Source organism: Hypomesus nipponensis, chromosome 6, assembly GCF_054491055.1.
Source record: "Hypomesus nipponensis isolate SF chromosome 6, ASM5449105v1, whole genome shotgun sequence".
NCBI classification, from domain to species: Eukaryota; Metazoa; Chordata; class Actinopteri; order Osmeriformes; family Osmeridae; genus Hypomesus; species Hypomesus nipponensis.
In genome coordinates, this window is record NC_140366.1 from 13598605 (window position 1) to 13621149 (window position 22545).

At 42.4% G+C, this 22545-nt stretch overlaps 3 protein-coding genes across 12 annotated transcripts; 2 read left to right on the forward strand and 1 right to left on the reverse strand.

Annotated features, from left to right (window-relative positions):
* The first annotated feature begins 1051 nt into the window (after positions 1-1051).
* Positions 1052-8973, forward strand: cep43 (centrosomal protein 43). 10 transcript variants are annotated; one of them, XM_084700644.1, is made up of 20 exons: positions 1052-1207; positions 1535-1588; positions 1758-1812; positions 1931-2019; positions 2198-2335; positions 2715-2741; positions 3232-3288; positions 3424-3494; positions 3816-3877; positions 3991-4052; positions 4409-4489; positions 5091-5147; positions 5971-6191; positions 6530-6598; positions 7064-7138; positions 7570-7653; positions 7864-8051; positions 8130-8163; positions 8289-8376; positions 8759-8973. In XM_084700644.1, exons 1-20 carry the CDS (start codon positions 1124-1126, stop codon positions 8831-8833), a joined length of 1671 nt encoding a protein of 556 aa, XP_084556770.1. In that variant the 5' UTR covers positions 1052-1123; the 3' UTR covers positions 8834-8973. The 10 variants fall into 10 exon arrangements, with proteins under 10 accessions (XP_084556770.1, XP_084556771.1, XP_084556775.1 ...); XM_084700645.1 differs by having other exon boundaries at positions 6022-6191; XM_084700649.1 differs by lacking the exon at positions 7570-7653.
* A 2539-nt stretch (positions 8974-11512) lies between these two features.
* On the forward strand, positions 11513-14478 carry ccr6a (chemokine (C-C motif) receptor 6a). The gene has a single exon (XM_084699927.1). It carries the CDS (start codon positions 12872-12874, stop codon positions 14021-14023), a length of 1152 nt encoding a protein of 383 aa, XP_084556053.1. The 5' UTR covers positions 11513-12871; the 3' UTR covers positions 14024-14478.
* An 887-nt stretch (positions 14479-15365) lies between these two features.
* Positions 15366-19246, reverse strand: LOC146287185 (kelch repeat and BTB domain-containing protein 11-like). The gene has a single exon (XM_084699233.1). The coding sequence runs from the start codon at positions 18951-18953 to the stop codon at positions 17130-17132; it is 1824 nt and encodes a 607-aa protein (XP_084555359.1). The 5' UTR covers positions 18954-19246; the 3' UTR covers positions 15366-17129.
* Between the last annotated feature and the right edge of the window lie 3299 nt (positions 19247-22545).

Genomic DNA, 22545 nt, shown 5'->3' on the forward strand with positions numbered 1-22545 from the left:
AGCAGACTGAAGTGTGTGTGTGTGTGTGTGTGTGTGTGAGTGTGTGTGTGTGTGTGTGTGTGTGAGTATGTGTGTCGGGGAGAGCAGACGTCCCTGCTGGACAGTCGGCCGGAGTCTGCTTGGTCTGATGTCATGCTTGGAGGCTTCCTCTCTACCCTCCTGCAAGGCCTACATTCCATGACTCCACGTCTGTGCCAGAGACGTTGTGTCCGCAGCTTTTTGCCAATATAGTGACGCTTTAGATAGATCGACAGCTTGTACTATTTTTCTTCAAATGCTCTTACTGATTCAAAGGATATGGGATTAAAAGCACAAATCTGCCACTCACCAACAGTCTGTAGGCTGCATATTGTAATATCAAATGTAAAAGGTTATCTGTGACTATTGACATAGAAAACAAAAACATCTCACACATGCTAGAATGCAGAAAAATATCATATGAATATTTGTGAAATCATTAATTTATTAAGATAGTAAAATTTCAATTTATTTCAAGTAATGCTTTGATGAAGGGATTTTATACAACATCAATTTCCCTCTCTACTTTCCCGTCCCTCTCTTGCAAAGTTTCCAACTTAATTTTGGTACCACATGGCATGGTTTTTGTTGATATATTTTTGCTGTATATGTTAAAGATCACAAGTTGCTGTGATATTTCATTTGGAATTGTGAAGTTTGTACAATTTTTATCATGCTGGTGTTGACATCTTGCTCTGAATAAAACTTGTGTTGCAACACTATGATGTTTATAGTTTTAATAGCCTATTAAACATGGGTCATGTACTTCACATATGTCTGCACTACTGTATGAATTCCATATGTTGTAGTTGAGGAGAAAACTATATCTTGCTGGAGTATAAACCAATAAAATAGGCGATAATGTCGCATGAGTGCGTGCGTTTGAGTAGATTAAAAGTTTATTTTACAATGAATGTGACCAAAAATATGAACAGCTTGTTTCACTTACAGTTTTACACGTTGCACAGTAGATGGCGATGTAAGCACCTTTAATTCAACCAAGTAGAAAATGTCACACGTGACTTTGAGTCGACTGGGTTTGTTTTGGTTGTCGAGGGTACCAACGATTTGGGGTAGCTAGAGTTGGCACAAGCAGCACACGAAAATGTCTGCAACAGAAGATGACACAGAACTTCGGGATCTTTTGATCCAAAACCTAGAAAACAATGGGGTATTAAACAAACTAAAGGTAATAAACATACACGTAATTTCGCTAAGATAGCAAACATGGAGTATTTGATACCCACGATTGCAAGCTAACGTAGCAGTGAGCTAGCATTATAAGCTAACTAGGCCTATCGTACAGTAGCTAGCAAGTGAAGTTAGTTACAGTAGCTACCTGAACTTGTTAGTTACTTATCTTGACTGACTTACCAGCCCGATACATAGTTCGTTTATTGTCTGTCACGTTGATGTTTAAATACTGCTAAGGTAATCACGGTAGTGTTAGCTACTAACTAGCTACAGTAGCTACCACTATTTGTAAATCATGGCTAACCTAGCTTTCACTTTGCAGGCAGAGATGCGAGCGGCAGTCTTTCTGGCAATGGATGAGCAAGATAAAGTTGAGGTAACATTTAAGAGTAATTAAACTGCCAAGCAAGGGTCTTGTTGCTTCTCAATGTCAAATACTGTAAACCCACATGGGTTCTTACAGGTTCTTGCAGAAAGGGTGACGCCAGAGTTGATCTGGTTTACTGTTTACCTGATATTTAATAATACAGTTAATCTCGTTACAGAATAAAACCCCACTTGTCAATGAAAACCTGAAGAAGTGTTTGAATACAAAAGATGGTAAATGATGACATTTCTTAATATATGACTCTGTCTCCACTTCACTAGCGGACTTTCAGTGAAAAAGTGAGCGTCTATCCACATACATACATCTCATGAGTGTGTGGTTCCTTTCCAGGACGCCTGGTTGCCAGTCTTATCATTGACTTTCTGCAGGTCTTTCACCTCGACTTTACACTTGCCGTATTCCAGCCAGAAATAAACTCAGTGAGTGTTGATGACTTTAAACTGTGCACCTAAATACTGTTTGAAGTCATCCTTCAACATTTTCTCATTCCTAATGAGACATTTTTTGAAGCAGGAGCAATTTTCCCAAATTAGACATTCTGCTGTTGCTACCTGCAGTGATAAGAATAAAAGTTACGTTTTTTTCTTTTCTTCTTAGCTTAGTGGACTAGACAGTCGTGAGCAGGTGACTTGTGAATTAGGAATCCAAGAAACAGATATCAACAGGAATACACCGCTGCTGCTGGAGTTGATAAAGAGAGGCAGACTCAAGGACAAGTCTTCCATCTTCTCAGAGGTAAACATAGCTCTGCATAGCATTTAGTCCTTGTCAGACCTTTGCAGTGATCCTAAACAGACAGTATGTTCCTGTCCCTCTACTTTCTATGTTTTGCCAGTTATTTGAGAAGAACCACTTTGTGACCAGTCATTGTTTTTCCTTTTTAAATTTGCGGTTGCCTTCATTACTATGGTGAATCTGGCACATTTAACCAGGACCCTTGAGTTCAGAGTGTTTCTTGTTTGGCTTGTGACACATATCGTTTTCCTGGCAACCTAACCCGCTTGTTAGTCTCCCACCTTTTTGTTTAAAGCACAGTTACGCTTTACTAGTTTAATATTTTTACTTTCTTTGCTTTTATCACTCCCTCTGATTTGGCTGCTCTGGATGGTTTCAGGGGGACCAAGCCACAAACATTCCCAAGGTTAGTATATCTTTTCTGCTCTGATGTTTCACTCACATCTGGGTGCATTGTCGTCTAGGGGATCTGGGTCACAGCATGATGTGAATTACAAGGCTACTCACTTTCAGATGACTAAGAGAGCAGATGGTTTTCCTGTTGATCAGCAAGTTTCAAAGAAAAACAAGTTTGTCCTACTTTACGAGCATCATGCTTCATGCTCTGCAAGTCAGCAGAGAGTTTGCACGTGTCTCATTCATCTTCAGAGTGATGGACCACTTAAGGTTGCTGTGCAACAGTCTTACAACAGTAACCCGTTGAGGGGATGTGTTTTGTACCGCATGAGTCCTCAATTACAGCACTGTCACATGAGTAATGACACACATGACGTATTTATTTGGTTGTTTATTGTTTCATCTAGTGCAAACGCTTTGCAATTCAAATAGAGGTCTGTGAACACACAAGGAAGTTGTTAAATAATTTAAAACCTTTTTTTTCCTGTTTCCCAACATAGGAGCTATCACCAAGGCAAATTGCAGAGGCCCGAAAGAAATTTGATATGTATGATAAGGTGAATGAAAATGATTAGTGCATGTATGTTGTAGATTCATAAATAAGTTCATAGTTAGACCTGGTATTCCACGTTGTCCTTCTTGGTGTTAAGTTAAGGTATGTCTTAACCGTTTTTATGTTGATCACATTTCAGGACAGAACTATCGGGATTAGTAAGGAGGATTTGAAAGCTGTATTTGGAGATTTATTTCCAAACTTCAACAAGTATGAACACAAAGATAAACTTCTCAACACTGTGAAAAGCTCACTCCAACACACACATATAATATATATATATATATATATATATATATATATATATATATATATATATATATATATATATATATATATATATATATATATATATATATACATACATATATACATATAATATATATATATATATATATATATATACATACATATATACATATATATATACATATATATATATATATATATATATACACATACATACATACATATACCTATGCTGTAGTCAGGCCCCTAACCACCCATCTCTGGCTGTGTGTCCAATGACAGGAACATGCTGGAGAGATTTGTCTCAGATGAACTCCATGGGATAGACAAAGCCTCTGCTAAATGTAGGTCTGGTTGCTATGGAGATATTGATTGTTGAAGGCAGCAGGATTCTGTGTTGTTTCACCTGAGGTGAACCCTGATCCTCAGATTAAATCTGTTGTCATGTGTTCAACAGCTGTTGACTTCCAGGAGTTCCTGGGATTGTACAAGCGTCTCTTCAATCAGTGCAGAAGTGTGGTGAGAGTTTCTTTTTCCAACACACTGGCATACTTAACCCCTGTGTTCTCTTCGGGTCATTCTGACCCATCAGTCCTTGTGACCCACCGTCGTTTGCAACAACTTTACCGCATACAAAAACAAAATGAAGCATTTTCTTTTAACCGTTGGGCTGTCTCAGACCCCCCACATTGCAAAAGTTAAAATAAAATTATTTTTATTTGCTTTTGTATTGGGTAAAATTGGGTAAACACAACGATGGTTCGTTATGAACCTTTTGGTCATGTGACCCGAAGGCAGCACAAGGGTTAAGAAAAACATTTCTGGCCTTGTTTGAAAATATTTAAGTATGTAATGGTTTTGAACTGTCCCTCAAGGTCACCCAGGAGAGCAGTGATGTTGTTCACCTTCCAAACCGATTAAATGAGGAGAAAATGTCCACTGTGCCAGCTAGTAAGGTAAGTTGACAATGTCCAAAACCTGTTGCATGTTATCTTTATTAATGAAGTGCACATTTGAAATGGTTGGTGTGTGGTGAAAATAAACAACTGTTATTAAAAATTGGTGTTGCATGCTGAATATATTAGAAACTAATTTCTCAGGAAAAAACCCTTTCAGAGGAAAAAAAAACCCCAGTATTAGTATTGCAGTCCTCATCTGAAGCATTCTCTCTGTGGGTGGAAGCTTGGCTGTCAGACAGCCCAGGTCTTATCTGACATGGATTCAGAATACGGCCAACCCACGGCAGTTTAGAAACACATACGCACAACCCCTACACCATAATTCCCCATCCGAGATTCATTCATGTTCCGATAAAAATTTGATACACTGAGGTTTCACCTCTACAAGATGTGATTGTGAGCGTCGGCTGGGATTGGCGCAACAGAACTAGACCATTATTCCTCTCCTCATGCTATCTGTATGGGGGGGGATAAAGGATTAGGAGGTTAGTAGTCTGTAGTCGAAATGTTCAGTAGTTTACCAGCCCAGGTTTTACTGAGTAGGTTGAGTAAGTGTCAACAGGCTGGACAGCTGCTCACAGCTGTTCTCAATGCACAGATCCCCAGGTTGAGAGGACCTAAGCACAGTGGACATGAGAGGATGGCTGTTGCCAAGGTAACGCAGGGTGAGCAGGGGTAGAGCAGTAGTCTCATACCAACTCAACCAGGGGAGCCCCCCCCCCCCCCCCCTTGTTAAGATAAGTTAGTTTATTCAGTTGGGCTATTTGCCTGCCAGTACCAAGGCCTTCTTTTCCATCCCATGGTTGAATTGATATGCTTGTCACTTTATGGGCAGTGGGTTAAGAGCCTCAATGAAGCCTTATCAAACACAGAGTACACACCCCACCCTTAACTGCACCTGACACCCCACCCTTAACTGCACCTGATACCCCACCCTTAACTGCAGCTTTGTCTTAAACCTGCTGAAACCCTGCAATCATTCTCAAACATGCCAAGGTTTTTCAGCAAATAACCATAGTTATTGTAAACTATATTTGCATGTGTCACACTAACACTGTAGCTTGTCTTGGCTGAGGTGAGAGGAATTTCAGAAGAATAAACTAACATATTGCCAAGTCATGTCTTGGGTCTTCCTAACCACTAACCCTGCCTTCCAGTGCTCTTTATGTTTCTCAAAGGTTAAACTCGGTAGTTGGGCTGTGAAGATGATGAACTTTTTAGGGCAAAACTGACCAGATATTCTTAAATGCTATGTAACTATAAAATTATTCTACAATAGCGCTAAACATGCTGTGAAAGTGCTGAAAGGAGGCGAATATCTCGTCTTTTTGTATTTTGTTTACCAACAACATTTCTATATGAGCCCCTCCGCCCTGAAAGGGAAAAATGATGTCACACCACCGAGTCGACCTTTAGATGTCGTGCCTCTAATGACGCCGTGTCCTGTTTGCTGTTCCTCCGTGACTGGTGCTGTGCAGGGGCTGGGGGGGAGCCACAGTGACACCAGCCTGACCTCCGGCTCTCTGAAGGTCAAAGGTCAAGCCCACGTTGCATCGAGACACGATGACGAGGCGTCCGGAGATAACAGGATGCCAGTCCCTGCTGACCTGGAACTGGGGCTGGAGGTGGAGGAGGATGGAGATGAGGGCGACTCCTTCTTCGACGACCCCCTGCCCAAGCCCCAGAAAACCTACGGCTGGTAAACCGCTTTGATGTCGTCTTTTCTCGTTCTGACTTGTGACTGCTTTCACGCTCACTCTCCGTGCTTTCATTCTCTCTGTCTGTTTCGCTCACTCTCCTTTCTGTATGTCTCTCACTCTTTTCGCGCTCAGACTTTTGAGACAAGTTCTAATGGATCAAATTGACAAAAAGAGATCTTAATAGATGAAACAGATCAGTAGTCACGAGACCTCAAAGTGGAACCCTGGTCCTTTTCAAATGTGTCTTTCACGTTTTGTAATGATCTACTGCACATACTCCTTTCAGCTGTTATTATTGTCTTTTCTGTCTGTCTCTCACCTCTGGCTCTTGGAGTAGTATTGGCCCGACATCAGATAAGAATCAGTCAGGGGGCGGTCTCTCTGATGAGATACACAGTCAGAAAAAGTAAGTACACCCGTCCTCTCCCTGGAAGACCAGCGAGCTAGCACACAGAAGGAGGTTGCCCGTAGGTGGAACCACTATTGTTCTGAGACCTATCCGTGCGTTGTGTCATACAGACAGGGTTTCCTTTTTGATGTTCTGTATTGTACTCCCCTACGAGTAGCATGAAAGGACCTTTTGTTAAAAAAACCCAGCCTGTCGGTAATGTGGAACAACGTGACCTTTTCGGTCCGCGGTTTGGTAGCACCAGCCTGTTACTAGTTGTCAGAGCTCCGCCCGGTCCTGTCCTGTCCTGTTCTGCTACATATCCCCCATTTCTCCTCCTCCGCTTCCTCTTCCTCCTCAACCCCCCTCCCCTTCCTCCTCTGTTCTGCATCTTTCCTTTATTCCCTGTCTCTTTCTTTACTTTGTGTTCCTCCCTATGTGACGCGCGTTTCCCCCTGCGTGTCCCCCTGCGCTTCGACACAGCCTCCGCCCCGTGAGAGGGGAGAGCCTCAGAGGCCGGTCCTTCCCCCTCATCAGGAGGGGCGCTAGCCTCAACGAGTGAGTGTGCATGTGTGTATGGCTCCGTTGCAGAGGTGGGGGGCGGGGGGCGGGGTGCACCAGTGTTGTGTGAGAGAGGACTTAGCCTTTAACCACATCCACGCCATTTGCCTGCTTGCCTCCGCAAGCACCCCGGCTCCGCATGTTGTGAGACGTGGTCAGGACCGGGACCGGATTTGCATGAGCCATGGAGTTCATGAACTTCCCGAACGTTCTCCCCCCCCTGCATGTGCGCGTGTGTGTGAAGCGTGTGTTAAGTGTGTTAGTTTTTCACGCTGTTCTTCCTGTTTGTGTATCCTGTCCGTCCCTTTCCCTTCCCTCTCTCTCTCTCTCTCTCTCTCTCTCTCTCTCTCTCTCTCTATCTCTATCTATCTCTATCTCTCTTTCGTTCCCTTCTCTCTCTGTCTCTGTCTCTCTCTCTCTGAGCTCAGCCTGTCTACTCTGGGCAGTGACACAGAGGGTGATGGGGAAGAGCTCTTAAATGACCATGATCATAATCAGAGCTCTGTGCACAGGTGAGCCACAGGTGTGCACACTGTACTTCTCTTTCTCTCTCTTATGCAACCCCCTTAAGGATTCTCTTCAGGTGCCTCTCTGCGCGTGCGTGTGTATGCGCGTCTGTGTGTAGTATGTACGTGTGAGTTTGTGTGTGGGCCTCTCTGTGTCTGTGTGTGTGTGTGTGTTGAACTTTATGCAAGACTGAGGCCTGGTGTGTCTTCTTTAAGGAGGGCTGGAGGAAGCCCGCCGGCCTCCCTGTCGGACGCGCCTCCCCAGAAGAGTGTCGGGGGCTCTCTGTGTGGGGAGGCTGCACACAGAGACCTGTCTGGGGGCAGGAACGCCACTTCAAACTCCAAAGAAAAAGGATTGAAAGACTTGAGGACGATGAACGACAAAGCCGGATCTCTCGTTCTTGGTGTGTATTGTCCTTTGCAGGTTAAGTCTGTGTTTGCCTCAGGAGTTGTGTGTTTCTCATCGTCTTTTTCTCCCACAGATGATGATGTCGACTATGATGATGACTTCAACAGGTAACGCAAGGGTACTCTGTCTCCCTCACCAGAGGTCAGGCATGTTGGCTCTGCTGTTGATGTGGTGTTGACGATTCACAATCTAAAATCTGTGTGTGTGTGTGTGCGTGTTGGTTCATAAACAGCCACCGATCAGATATTTCTAAGAGTGAGGTCAGCATTGGTGAAGAGATCGAGGAAGTCTCCATTGAGGGACCAGACAACAGCGATAAGGTAGTTTCTATACCAAAACAACTTGGAGCCACTCTGAATTTGTGTGTCTGTGTATGTTTGAGTGGGCCTTCAGGTATTTAAACAGGAAGTGAAAACACCAGTCCATGAACAGATAACATACAGATCCTGTTTGTATGTAGAAAAAGAGCAGAAATGGGTTCACAGACTCCTGTTGAAGAGCTTTTTACACCCATGTTACTTATTCAGGAAGTCCTGAACAGAAAAACAGTACTAGTACCAATGGTGAACTCCAGTGAATACATTTGTACTTGTATTTTTACAAGTTAAAAAATATATATCATTAGTTTTGCCTTCATCACATAGCTTCTCATGCCGCCCTCTTTCCTCCTCTGTTACGATCCTCTCATTTCTCGTCTCCCAGTTTGATGACAGCACCCAAGACGTGACGGTTTCCCAGATCAGTCAAGCTGCCGACTACATTGAGGAGGTGGCCTAACCTGCTGACCTTAACACACATGCGTACGCACACACACACAGAGCTCTACGGCAGCATTACACTGCACCCCCTGTTTCTAACTATTTATGTCTGTACAGTTGGTGCTCATGGACCTAATAAAATAATGAACCTTTGTTTAATGGCTGACTGTGCAGTATCCTTAACACAACTCAAACTGCATGACATTTAGTTAAAGGTTGGTGAAGTATTAGATAAATTCACATGGAACAATATCAAAAACCTTCTGTAGAGTCGAGGGATTAAGTACAACCCTAGTATTTTGGGGGGCAAACCCTGTATTTACCAACATTTTAGGTAATGCGGGCTGTAGCAACTTGCTGGGCTCAATGAGAATCCCCAAAGACTAAGGAAAATGTACCTATGGTTTAAACTTCTGTTGGAATTGTATATATATATATATATATATATATATATATATATTGTGAGTGAGGAAAATAAGTGAGGAAAATAAGTATTTGAACACCCTGCTATTTTGCAAGTTCTCCCACTTAAAAATCATGGAGGCGTCTGAAATTGTCATTGTAGGTGCATGTCCACTGTGAGAGACATAATCAACAACAAAAAATCCAGAAATCACAATGTATGATTTTTTAAATTATTTGTATGATACAGCTGCAAATAAGTATTTGAACACCTGTCTATCAGCTAGAATTCTGACCCTCAAAAGACCTGTTAGTCAGCCTTTAAAATGTCCACCTCCACTACATTTATTATCCTAAATTAGATGCACCAGTTTGAGGTCTTTAGCTGCATAAAGCCACCTGTCCACCCCATACAATCAGTAAGAATCCAACTACTAACATGGCCAAGACCAAAGAGCTGTCCAAAGACTCTACAGACAAAATTTCACACCTCCACAAGGACATGGAAAGGGCTACGGGGAAATTGCCTAGCAGCTTGGTGAAAAAAGGTCCACTGTTGGAGCAATCATTAGAAATGGAAGAAGCTAAACATGACGGTCAATCTCCCTCGGACTGGGGCTCCATGCAAGATCTCACCTCGTGGGGTCTCAATGATCCTAAGGAAGGTGAGAAATCAGCCCAGAACTACACGGGAGGAGCTGGTCAATGACCTGAAAAGAGCTGGGACCACAGTTTCCAAGGTTACTGTTGGTAATACACTGAGACGTCATGGCTTGAAATCATGCATGGCATGGAAGGTTCCCCTGCTTGAACCAGCACATGTCCAGGCACATCTTAAGTTTGCCAATGACCATTTGGATGATGCAGAGGAGTCATGGGAGAAAGTCATATGGTCAGATGAGACCAAAATAGAACTTTGGGGTCATAATTCCACTGAACGTGTTTAGAGGAAGAAGAATGATGAGTACCATCCCAAGAACACCATCCCTACTGTGAAGCATGGGGGTGGTAGCATCATGCTTTGGGGTGTTTTCCTGCACATGGGACAGGGCGACTGCACTGTATTAAGGAAAGGATGACCGGGGCCATGTATTGTGAGATTTTGGGGAACAACCTCCTTCCCTCAGTTAGAGCATTAAAGATGGGTCGAGGCTGGGTCTTCCAACATGACAATGACCTGAAGCACACAGCCAGGATAACCAAGGAGTGGTTCCGTAAGAAGCATATCAAAGTTCTGGCGTTGCCTAGCCAGTCTCCAGACCTAAACCCAATAGAGAATCTTTGGAGGGAGCTCAAACTCTGTGTTTTTCAGCGACAGGCTGGAAACCTGACTGATCTAGAGAAGATCTGTGTGGAGGAGTGGGCCAAAGTCCCACTCCTCCGCAGTGAGGTGTGTGCAAACCTGGTGAAAAACTACAGGAAACGTTTGACGTCTGTAATCGCAAATAAAGGCTACTGTACCAAATATTAATATTGACTTTCTCAGGTGTTCAAAAACGTATTTGCAGCTGTATCATACAAATAAAAAGTTTAAAAAATCATACATTGTGATTTCGGCATTTTTTTTTAAATTATGGCTCTCACAGTGGACATGCACCTACGATGACAATTTCAGACCCCTCCATGATTTTTAAGTGGGAGAACTTGCAAAATAGCAGGGAGTTCAAATACTTATTTTCCTCACTGTATATATATATACATATATATATATATATATATATATATATATAAATATATATATATATATATATATATAATATTAACCTACAAATATAATGTGTACAATTCTTACTGTGAAAAGTAGTAAGAATCTTAGCTCATTGCAATGTGTGCCAAGTCACTTTGCAACTTTTGTCACAGATAAAAATATGTGAAGTTCCTAGTTTCATTCCAGCTTGTGTGTGCGTGTGTGTATGCCTCAGATTTCAACACAGATAACAAGACCGGTTACTGGGTAGTAGAAGCACTGTAGAGCTCATACACTGTATGACACACTGCAACACAAAGCCATCTACAGAACACTTCCTTTCTTGTTACACTTTATGTTATATCAAGAGCAACTAGATTCTCTCACAGTCTTAAAAAGAACTTCAAACGGAAAGGTATTTTATACACTGGTAAGTCTTTTTTTATAGACACTATTCCCACATTCAATATAATTATTTACTAAATTGTATGCTGGGTGATACTGTATTCTGGGAATAACTGCTTGGTACTGTGTTTTGAAGTGGTATTTAAAAATGTCATTCTTTAAAGCCTAACTTTACTTCCCCTTTTGGGTTGTTATTAATCACTAATTAGTGCTCTGCAGTGCTAGTACAATTTAAAGACTTCAATTCTGTTAAAAAAATGTTTGAAAACGTCCTGTCAGGGCTGAGCCGATGGGCTCCACCTGTGAGCCATACAGTAGGTGCTCAGCCCACAAGACAACACACATCTCACATAAAGTACTGTTGGTGCAAAAAAAAAACAAAGATTGACTACATAAAAAAAGGACTTAAGAGTATCAACAGTGCACCCACACTGCTGTAAAAGGTCTCGTCTTCAGAAGCTGGCTGGCACGTGGAGAGCAAGACCCCAGTCTCCTGGCTAATTTAAGTTGATGGCATACTGTAGTTGGGAATTTCTGATGAATGGAAGCAAAATGCAGTTTCATCATTTGCCATTCCTTTCTTGCCTTGAGTTTATTGTTTCAGTTACTTTCTGGTATTGGATTAGTGGAGTTACTGAACCCAACCACTGTTTGGCAACAGTGTTGTCATTGTGCAAAGAGCCTCAATGCAGAACTACAGAGAAGGAACAGCAGGAACACATGGAACCTAATTCTGATTATTTGAATGCCATCATTGTGCTTTGTTCAACACATTGTTAATGGACTAGTAGGACTCGAACTCCCTTGTTAGTGACTAAATTCACTAAAAATGCCATTGTTAGTGACTAAAGTAAACATTAACAAATCGTAGTAGCAATGGTGTGCTTGATAGCAAAGAATCCAGAAGTGTGATGCACAACTATCCATTGGCACGCAACAGAGACCTTTACTCATATTTTAGTTGAGATCTGTGCATGATCGGACTGAATGGTAACACTGAACGCTCCTTGCTTGAGTTGCTAGCTAAACCACACTTCAGCAGAAATAGGGTCACAAAACAGTAATTGAGGTTATTTGACCTGATTGTCTGCCAAGTTCCTCACTATGAGGAACTTTGCAATTCTCAAATCAACCACAGAATTATAATTTGAGGTCATACCCCACACAGATCCAACCCATGTCAGACCTTGAACTCATTTTATGATAAGTTATGTAATCATGACTCACTTTGAGATTTTAGACTGACATTTTAACCATACAGTATACAGCTAATTCAGAACACAGTGAAACATAACATTCTTCAGGGCATTCCAGTCTGGGGGTATTGAGAAGTGTATTGGCTTGGGGGAAGAGTGATGAAATGGTATGTTGAAGCTATACATTCTACAATACCTTAGCTTGGACAGAACTGGTTTAGTTGACTTCACTTGGAACTATATAGAAACAGAAAGTATAAGGTCAATCTATTTGGTCAATCTTACAGCCGAAATACTTCTTCTCACAAACATCGATCAAGAAAGTTAACTTCAAACTTTTTTGTCATTCTCAGGATAACTTGTAAAAATGAATAGCTCTGAAGACAACAAATCAGATTATGGGGACTACTACAACAATGGTATTGAAGAGCCATGCAATATGATAAACCACCACAAGGTAGAAAAAGCACTGAGGCCATATGTCCACTCTGTCATCTGCATTCTGGGCTTCATCGGCAACGTCCTGGTTATCATCACCTACGCCTTCTACAAGAAGTCCAAGTCCATGACGGATGTCTACCTTCTCAACATGGCCATAGCAGACTTGCTGTTTGTGGTGGCCCTGCCTCTGATCATCTACAACGAGTACAGTGATTGGTCCATGGGGACAGAGGTCTGCAAACTGCTTCGCGGGGCCTACAGTGTCAACCTCTACAGCGGCATGCTGCTGCTAGCCTGCATCAGTACTGACCGCTTCATCGCCATCGTCATGGCCCGCCGCTCCTTCAGGCTGCGCTCCCGAGCCCTCCTCTACGGCCGCGTCATCTGCGCTCTGGTCTGGTTCCTGGCCCTCTTCCTGTCCATCCCCACCTTCCTCTACTACGAGAGATACATACCATCACACAGCAATGTCTCATTTGAGGGGCACGGGGTGTTTTTATTGAATGAGACCTTCGATGATGATTTGCCCGTCTCGCCGGTGTGTGAGTTTAGGTTCCCGGACATTGAGACGGCCGATAAGATGAAAGTCCTGATCCCTAGCACCCAGATGGCCATAGGGTTCTTCCTCCCTTTTCTGATCATGGGATTCTGCTACACCAGCATCATCATCACCCTGCTCCGGGTCAGGGGCTTCCAGAGACACAAGGCAGTTCGAGTAGTGCTGGCCGTGGTGGTGGTCTTCATCGCCTGCCACCTGCCTTACAACATTGCCCTGCTCTACGACACCATCACAATGTTCCATTTGAAGTACTGCGAGAATGTTGACCTTCTCCACACCATCAAGGCGGTCATGGAGAGCGTTGCCTACCTGCACTGCTGCCTAAACCCCGTCCTGTATGCCTTTGTAGGGGTGAAGTTCAGGAACCACTTCAGGAAGATCGTGGAGGACCTCTGGTGCCTGGGGAAGAAGTACATCCAGCCCAGGCGCTTCTCCAGGGTCACATCGGAGATGTACTTCTCCTCCACACGCCGCTCTGTGGATGCCTCCTCCACAGACGCCTCCTCTTTCACCATGTGAAGACTTCCGATTGTTATATTGTTTAGTCTATCATATCACCAGGAATGTATTATAATTAAGCCGGTCTGAAATTTCAAGAACAGAGGGGATCAGGGAAAGCCACACAGAGGAATGATCAATGTTTTTTGTTGTTTTGTTTTTGTTTGTAAATACTCTAGGGCACCTATCGGTTACCAGACAGGTGTACCAGGGTACAGTTGTCATTTTATAAATCTCATTTAGAAATGCCTAATGGAATCCCAATCATGTAGAATAGTGAATGTTTTGTTGCAAGAGTGATCAGCACGTAGAATAATATGTATGAACTGTATATTGGCATATTTTTACATTATCAACGTTTGAGATGTTGTTATTGCTGTTTTTGTATGAAGCCATAGAGAACACAGCTTTAATGGGATGTTTTTCTCACACTCCTCAGGAAATGTATTGTGTATCATTTTAAACTAATTAAAGACTTTACAGACTTTGTGTCACTTCTCTCAATTGAACACATTTAACCCGAAACGTGGAGAGTATAATTGAACACTGGTCAGCTTTAGGCATGTTTCAACATAAAGTACATACAAATAACCAACATTGTAGTTATCACCAGCGCACACAAGATGGCGCCATTGCTTTCAGTGACTATGTTGCTCTGCTTGAAACTGCCTTGACCACTGAGATGAGAGTGGTCGAGGCAGGTCAAGGCTGTGACTTTATACCTAATGGCGAGGAAGTATAGGTTAAATTGTTTATCTATTAAATCAAGATAAGTTTTTGAAAAACAGATTATATTACATACAATAGAAACCTGATTTGTGGAAGTGAAGTAAACTGATGGAGAACTTATTCAGTCTAAACAGGATTTACTTGCTAGAAATATAGTACTTGTTGACAACCAGAAGCTTGCGCCAAGAAGCTCATTTAGACATTAGATTATAATTATATTGAGTGAGATACATTTATTAAATTCAATTGAATAATCTAGGGCTGAAGTTTGTCTCCCAAACCGTGAGGGTGTGAGAAAATAAGGGGGACAAATCTACCCTTTAATTGCCATGGCTGTCCACTTGTTTTTTTTCAGCTTCCAGGACTAATCCACATGGGCTGATAATTATCTCCCCAGCCATGTTTGCTGCAGGAATCTGCTCTGTGTCCCTTTCATCCAAACCCTTCTTTAACACTTGACAGGCAGGGATAGACTTCCACATAACATTGAGTTTATGCATCACAGTGAGTTCACAGCTCTAACTCTGTGGCCTCTATTGTATGTGGGTCAAATACACACAAACGCACACAAAAATGCTCACCAACTGTGTCAAATATTTTAATGTGAACCCAATATTCTAAATTGGGCCCGAGGTATTCCGTATAAATCAATTGTAAGTGCTGCAAAGTGTTAGGCATAACATTATGAACTGCAGTGGGCTTTATGTTGAACCCCTGTCATATCACATATAAATTATTCATAGCCTCTGCACACCTCATGGTAAATGCAATTGAGACTGTCAAATCAGGAACGTGAAATAAGTCTTAAGGTCTCAAGAACTGTTTTATTACAGCAATTCAATCATACAGACACAACCAACACCTTCCCTCCTAAGCTACTAAACCTTGAATGTGTTTATTGGCACTTATCACGTGCTCTGCTAGAATGCTCTGGGCCACATAAAACACATGCCATTCAAAACCCACTTTGTGGGCGACAATGGAAAGCTGCATAGGCATTTGAGTCAAAAGTTTTAGTCCAGCTCACTTCGACAGTATCGTAGTGGCACAGATACAATAACCTTAGAGGTCACATTCTCACGTAAAAATGCAAGCACTAAAGACCTTCATTTGATTATAGAGAGGAAATGTAATCATCACAGTTATAAATATTGCTATTGCTGGACGAACGTGGATTGGGGTTACAGAGAAGTATCACCTTGTCTTTCTCTGAAGTGGGTGTGGCACAGATTTGTTTTCAAAGGTGCATTCATTACAAATTACCAAAGAGGAGAGTGTACGTCTCTTGAGACAACGTTGACTTTGAAACTGGATCGGTGGAGAAAAATGACAGAAACGGTTGTTACCTTCAAACAGATCAACTGTCAAACCGGGGGAAGACCTTTAAAGGCAGTGTCCACAGCATATGGGCCCACCAAGACTTGGCATTGAACACCAGCTACACACTGTGTGTTTGTGCATGTGTGTGACACAATCACATTTCCATTCAAAGGCAGACAGGCTCATATGCTCAGTAAGCCTTTTCCTCTTGAGGCCTGAGTGAATGACCTCCTCTTTGTCCCTGGCTGGTGAGCAGGGAGACCAAGCAGAGCCACTCCGTAAACGATCCTCATTTGTTTCCAGCTCCCTACAAAAGGAACCTGCCTCTACCGCTACTGTCTCATCTAAGAACATCACAGCCTCTTGTTCGAGAGTACACTTGTTTCACAAACTGCAGTCCGTCAATGGGGGGATTCATGAGTGGTTGCGCACTTGCCCCAGTGAGATGGAATAATAAGATAAGATAACCTCACTATCTACCGCATCTCACACTATTTGTTGAATCTCCCTCCAAATGTGTTTAGTGCCCGCATCGTCACATTTGGAAACTACACATTTTCAGTCTCAGTGGCTAGTTCTCCATGTTTGAATGTTCCAAGAAAGGAGAAATAGGGGATTCTTTTGTCAAGTAAAAGTGTAATTGGAGAGCTATACTGTATATTCCACTGGATAATAAGTCACTTACAATAACATTTTCATATAATGTACTTTGCGATATTACATGTCATGTAGCATGCTGGCATAACTGAATACATTGGAAATCACATTCACTCAATTTTGGTGCCTGCTCTGCCTTTGGCAATAGCTTCTGTAAAACGAGTCACATGTCAATCCTCAGATGAAGAATCTGAACTGCAGATTTTTAATTTTTTGTTTCATACAGTAACAAGACAAGCTTCTGAAATTATATAGGCCTATATGTGTATTTGTACACATTTATATAGTATAAAAAGTAGGACATTACTGTACTTTTGAAGTAACATGAAATATTCATAACATTCAAAAATGTCTGTTCACTGTCAAGCACACCAGAACTAGCAACAGTCCAGACTATTTTGGTGAAATATGTTGTACAGTCTCAGGGGCTTTTAGGGAGGGCTAGAACGAATGGGACAAGGGCACCCTTGGGCTCAGTGGGTGCTTTCAGCGCCTCCGGTAAAAACAGTTCATCCTCCTCCTCAACAACAAATTGCAATGTTTGGGACTTGTTCACGCAGTAAATACGGTTGCCAATGACTGCGCAGCGGAATGGCAGGGGATTGTCCTGCTCCAAGGACGCACTCTCGTGCCATATCTTTACCACGGTGTTGTATTTGAAGACATTGACTCCATAGTCACGGTTGACGTCGAACCTATAGATGAAGTTCTTGTACGCAACCATGTCCGTAGATTTCTTTCTGCTGTTATTAAAAGGGCACTCCTCCCATTCTTCTCTCCTTGTATCATATCTCAGCAGGCGGTAAAAAAGAGATCCACCAGATACGAACAACTCTCCGTTACAGGTTGTTGCCTCGTGTGCCACGGCAAACGCCCCTTTTGGGAGAGGAGCAATGGAGCTCCATCTATCCATCCGTGGGTCATATTTCTCAACCGTGAACAGACATTCCCCTCCGATAGCGAACAGGTAGCCATCCATGGACACCAATTTGAGCTGAGAACGCGCTTGGCTGAGTGGTCGGATTTCACTCCAGCTCTCATTGAGAGGGTTGTAGCAGAAAACCTTGTTCGATACCTTGCCTTTGTCGCCCTGTCCCTTAATCCCACCTGCCACGAACAGGTAATTGTACATGGTGCATATCCCCGAACCCTTTGTGTTGATTTCATCCGGCATCTTGGTCAGCACTTTCCACTCCTTTGTCTCTTCATCGTAGTAGTGTATCATGTGGTTCTCCTCAAGGGACACCATCGATAACGGGCTCTGAGGACGACTATTCTCACGGCTCGGAGGTCTGCTCCCGACGCGATCATACACCTCGTTGATTTCAGCCACCATTAATACCTTCTTGCCTTCTGTTCGTTGGGCGAGAATAAATTCTCTCTCACCACCCGTCAAACGCCCATAAACTGCGGGATTGCGCAGTACTTGCAAGTAATTGTCACTCATGTACTTGTAGGCTTTTTGCTTCAACTCGTTTAATCGCTGCCTCTTGGCTATTGTCAAAATCTCGAAGCAGTTCTCCGCGGTGATCTGCTCCGACATTGTATCGACAGCTGCTTGGACTGCGCAAGGGACTTGCAAGATTTTAGCCCCGTTGATGACCTCTACAATATTTTCCTTGCCAACTTGCATTTGGTATGTGTAAATGTAGTCGATTAATGTGGTTAAAGTCTTAAAACTCACCCCTTTCACTTTCAGTACATCCCTGGATTGCCGCGCCTTGAAATAGTCACTTTTCTCTGACAAAACGCTTTTATGCGCATGAAGTTTCTTCCCCGACACTTCAATGACCAAGTCTGCATTGCCTAGGCACACAGAAGAGTATTCGTGGGCATAGCTGTTTCTACTCCCCCATCGTTCCTGTCTGAACTGCGACACCGGGTTTCCCTTGGTGCCGTGTGGGTCTCTCTCACTCTGCCCAGGCTTGTGTCCCGCACTGCCTGGGTGTCCAGGCTGAAGTGTTGGCAGCGTTCCCGCAGTGATACAATAAGTGGCAGGCGCCGAGGTCTCCTCCCTCTGCTCTGCCTGGGATCTCTCTTTATCAATCTGACACCAGTCTTTCATAGCCTCGCTGACTTTACGCAACAGAGGGGCACTCTCTCTTTGCATTTGGTCCTCAACAAAGCGGGAAGCGCCCTGCCTGTGAGTCAGATTGGACTCATCCAAGCTTCTTACAGCGTCCCGCTCTATTGATCTCTGATGGTCCTCAATTAGATGTTGACACTTCATGCACGAATCATCCATTTTCGCTGTTGATTCAGTATTAAAACAAGGACCCAATATGTCATTTCCTATTTTAAATAATACGTTGGTCTCTGTAATGCTTCTTCAGTTTTGATTCTCATCTGGATCTTTTATTTGATGCGTATTGTCAATCTGATCATGTGTCATCAAATGTCACGTTTTGAACACCTGCTCCTTTTCTTGAGTGACAGCTGTTGCGTCAGAAATGGCGAGACTGGCTGCATCATCTGGGAATAACAGGATGGGCAGGCTTGGTGCGTGCTGTCATCCATCATCATGTCCTGTTGAGACTTGAAATCTAGAATTGGAATGATAAAATAATGCAGTCCCAAACCAGTATGTAGCAAATCAGCAAGTGCTTATTCCACAACATATAGTTTCCCTCCAGGATCATAAATGGAACGTATAGCTTAGTGCTTATTCTTTAGCATCTAGGCCTACCATCTTGCATTCAACAGGTTCCAAGTCCAGCTAGGTGTGTCCTCCTGTAATATAAATAAATACAAAGTCAGCACTATTCAGAATTTAAACTCTCCACACAGTCACCAGTCTCAAGGGTTGTTTTTCAATCAAAACTCAAGACTAAATGTTAGGAAAGAAGTGAGTTGGATGCAAACTAATAGTGTTGGATGCAAAATGATTGTTACATCAATTTGGCTCTAAAGGTTGTAGGACTATTGCACAAAATATTAAGAAGAATTACTTACGATATGTTGAATAGCCCACCTTGCCCTGTGTGGGAACTCAGTGAGCAGATGGTGGATTTCAATGAACGGATGCAGAACTGTACACTCCCCTTTAGTTAACTCTTCATTGTGCACAGTCTGGTCATGGTTATTGGTTGTTTTTCACAAAACCGTATTTGTATTACATGAAAGCATAAAAAAAAATGTATAAAAAATATATATAAGTTGCAGTTACAGTATTATCAATGAGTTGCCTACTTTATGTTTGCAAACTGTGTCTTAAACCGACAATAGTATGACAGAGATATATGGTTTGAAAATCCACATAGAGTTGGCCTACATTTTAAATGGAACATCTAAAGAGTCCTTATTATGAAAACCTGTCTCAGGACAGGGAGAAGTAATCCTTGAATAATCCCTAGAGTGATAACAACTATCACTAGGACATGGTCTATGAGTGTCTATGTATATGGTATCTAAAGGATAAGACTATAGATAAACGTATCCATGGGTACATCTCTTCTGGAACAGTGTAGTGGAGATGGCTGCTGTGAGAAGAAAAGGGCCAGACTAAACCATGGTAAGAAGCTGGAGACCACACAGAGCTGACATGACATGATGGTATAGGCCTACCAATAGATGGGTAGCCTACTACTCAACATCGAAACTATTAAACCATAGTTAATGGTGTAACTTTGATTAAATGTGTGGAATTAAAAGGTATATTTAAAGAAGAATCAGGTGATGTGTCCAAATGTTTATAGCTCTGAAATGAAACAACTAGGTTGTGCTTATGTTCAGGTGTAGAGAATCTGATGAAGCCTCCTCAGTTGTATGTCTGCATTGTAGGCCAGGACTCATTATGAAGGCAGGGACTATGTGGTTGTCTGTGGACTACCACATACTGTGGTACTTGATGAGTTTACTAAATATAGGCCACTGCTGTACAGAGAGGAAGGAAAGCATAACAAAGGAAACTTATGAAGACAGACAAGAACAGAGCAGATATGATTAATCAAAACTATTGTTTGCTTCTAGGACTTCTGTAAGGTGAGGTTAACCATATTTTAAAAGCTTGTGACTTTGGCCTGCTCTCTCAACCAGATGTGAATCTTCAGAGCAGTTATTCTACTGGACCTGATGTGAGGAGGTATATGTGTAGTCACCCCACTACCACACAGTGAGATGGAGTCTCATGCTACTTGTGGGAATCCCTCTTCCAACTGCCGATCGACTTTGAAGAGCTGAGATACAAATGCCATGATTAAACTCTCACACTCTGTTAGAGTCTTTCTTCGAATTACTGTAGGTCATGGTCAGAGCTAATTAATTAACCAGGGCAAGCAGACAGTGATGTCAGTGAACTCTGTGTCTTTGTCTATGGGGACTGCCTAGAGAGTTTATGAACCCAGTAAACAAAAACTGAATATTAGCTTTGAGTTCAGTGTGTCTGGGTGTTTGAAGTGTTGATATTCCAGTAAAGCTTGTTCAATGGCCAATGTGTTTTTTCGTCTTCAGTTTCTGTTGCCTGTGAGTCATCAGTTGAAAGAGCCAAGACATTGAGTGTAGACGAACAAAAGGAGGCCCTTCCAGGAACTCTAAGTGTTCCAAAGACGTATTGTGTGGTTAAGGAATCAGCTGCCCAATCTCATTCCACATGAGTACATTGGAGTGAAAAAGATTCTTTCACCTAATCTGGAAATCCTTCACTTTCGTTTATTCCCCGTAATAGAGACCCCCAGTGTGGATCAGAGGAATGAACCCAGTGAACATCTGAAAGGAAAGATAGATTTCCTATAACCTAACCACTAACCTGAGCTAGCGATGAGTCGGTAGCGGGCATGTCAAACTTTTGGTCCACCCACTTCGGACCAGGGATGGAAACTGAACTGAGCAGAACCAGAAGTTTTTCAGACACTTGCCACATTAACACAACCCTCCACTCCACAAGTTCCTACTCTCTGTGTCATGCCTTTTTCAAAATGTCTTCCAAAGTCAGACTCTGCTCTTTCTCCCTTCTGTTAGTCTGTCATGTTAATAATAATTTCATAATGATCAGGGGTGGGAGACTGTGTTATCATAGGAAACACTCAACAATCACTGACTAATTGTAGGGAAGCCTTGCCAGCTTGTAGGCTAGCTAGGCCTAATTTTCCATTCCTTCAATGCTGGGTGAGTTAGTAATGATACTGACTAAGGGGATCTGTAAAACTCTATGGACTATACCATGATAATACATTTTTAACAATATATGTTCCCTCCTGATAAACTATCCGTATGATTACTTTAAAAAGGTCTACTCAGAGAAGAACGCCTCTTAAATGATTAAATAACTGAGCCAAATACAATTGTATTTATATAGCTCTTTTGACAAGCAATGTCATAGAGGGCTTCACATATTGTAGAACTGAACCTAAACCAACCTAAAAGTGAAGAAACAGAATATGCCCTTATGTCACTGCACTAAGTAAACAGATCCACCCCTTAGCTACAGACAGAGCATAACATGATCAAAGCTGAGAAAAGGGCGGGTGAAGCAAAAAACTAAACATTAAAGACAAAGACACAATGCACTGTAGATGTAGTGTAATGAGACAATACTTTGATTCTCTGTCTCGTGTCAAAACAGTCTGTTGTTCTTGCTGTTGCTACAGTTCTGGACACAGCTCCTGAGGCACAGGAAGGGTAAGACTTTTGGAGCTCACTCACTTCCTTTTACCACAGCTGTGGTTTTGACCTGTTAATTTCCTGTGTTGATGGCTATGTACATCTGAGGGGTCACATGTCACCTGACTCATTCCAGAAATATCATTTGTTATTGAATGGGTAAGGAAGACTTACACCCTGGGTAAGTATGGGATTCTCCTAAGTATGGGAGTATGGGATTCTCCTAAGTCAACTTTCTT

Bases quoted from the DNA above. Each gene is read 5' to 3' on its own strand.
- cep43 (XM_084700644.1), top strand. From the start codon at position 1,124: ATGTCTGCAACAGAAGATGACACAGAACTTCGGGATCTTTTGATCCAA. The intron at 1,813-1,930 runs GTAAATGATGAC...GTTCCTTTCCAG, and splicing joins GTGTTTGAATACAAAAGATG to GACGCCTGGTTGCCAGTCTT. The intron at 8,377-8,758 runs GTAGTTTCTATA...CTCGTCTCCCAG, and splicing joins GACCAGACAACAGCGATAAG to TTTGATGACAGCACCCAAGA.
- ccr6a (XM_084699927.1), top strand. From the start codon at position 12,872: ATGAATAGCTCTGAAGACAACAAATCAGATTATGGGGACTACTACAAC.
- LOC146287185 (XM_084699233.1), bottom strand. From the start codon at position 18,953: ATGGATGATTCGTGCATGAAGTGTCAACATCTAATTGAGGACCATCAG.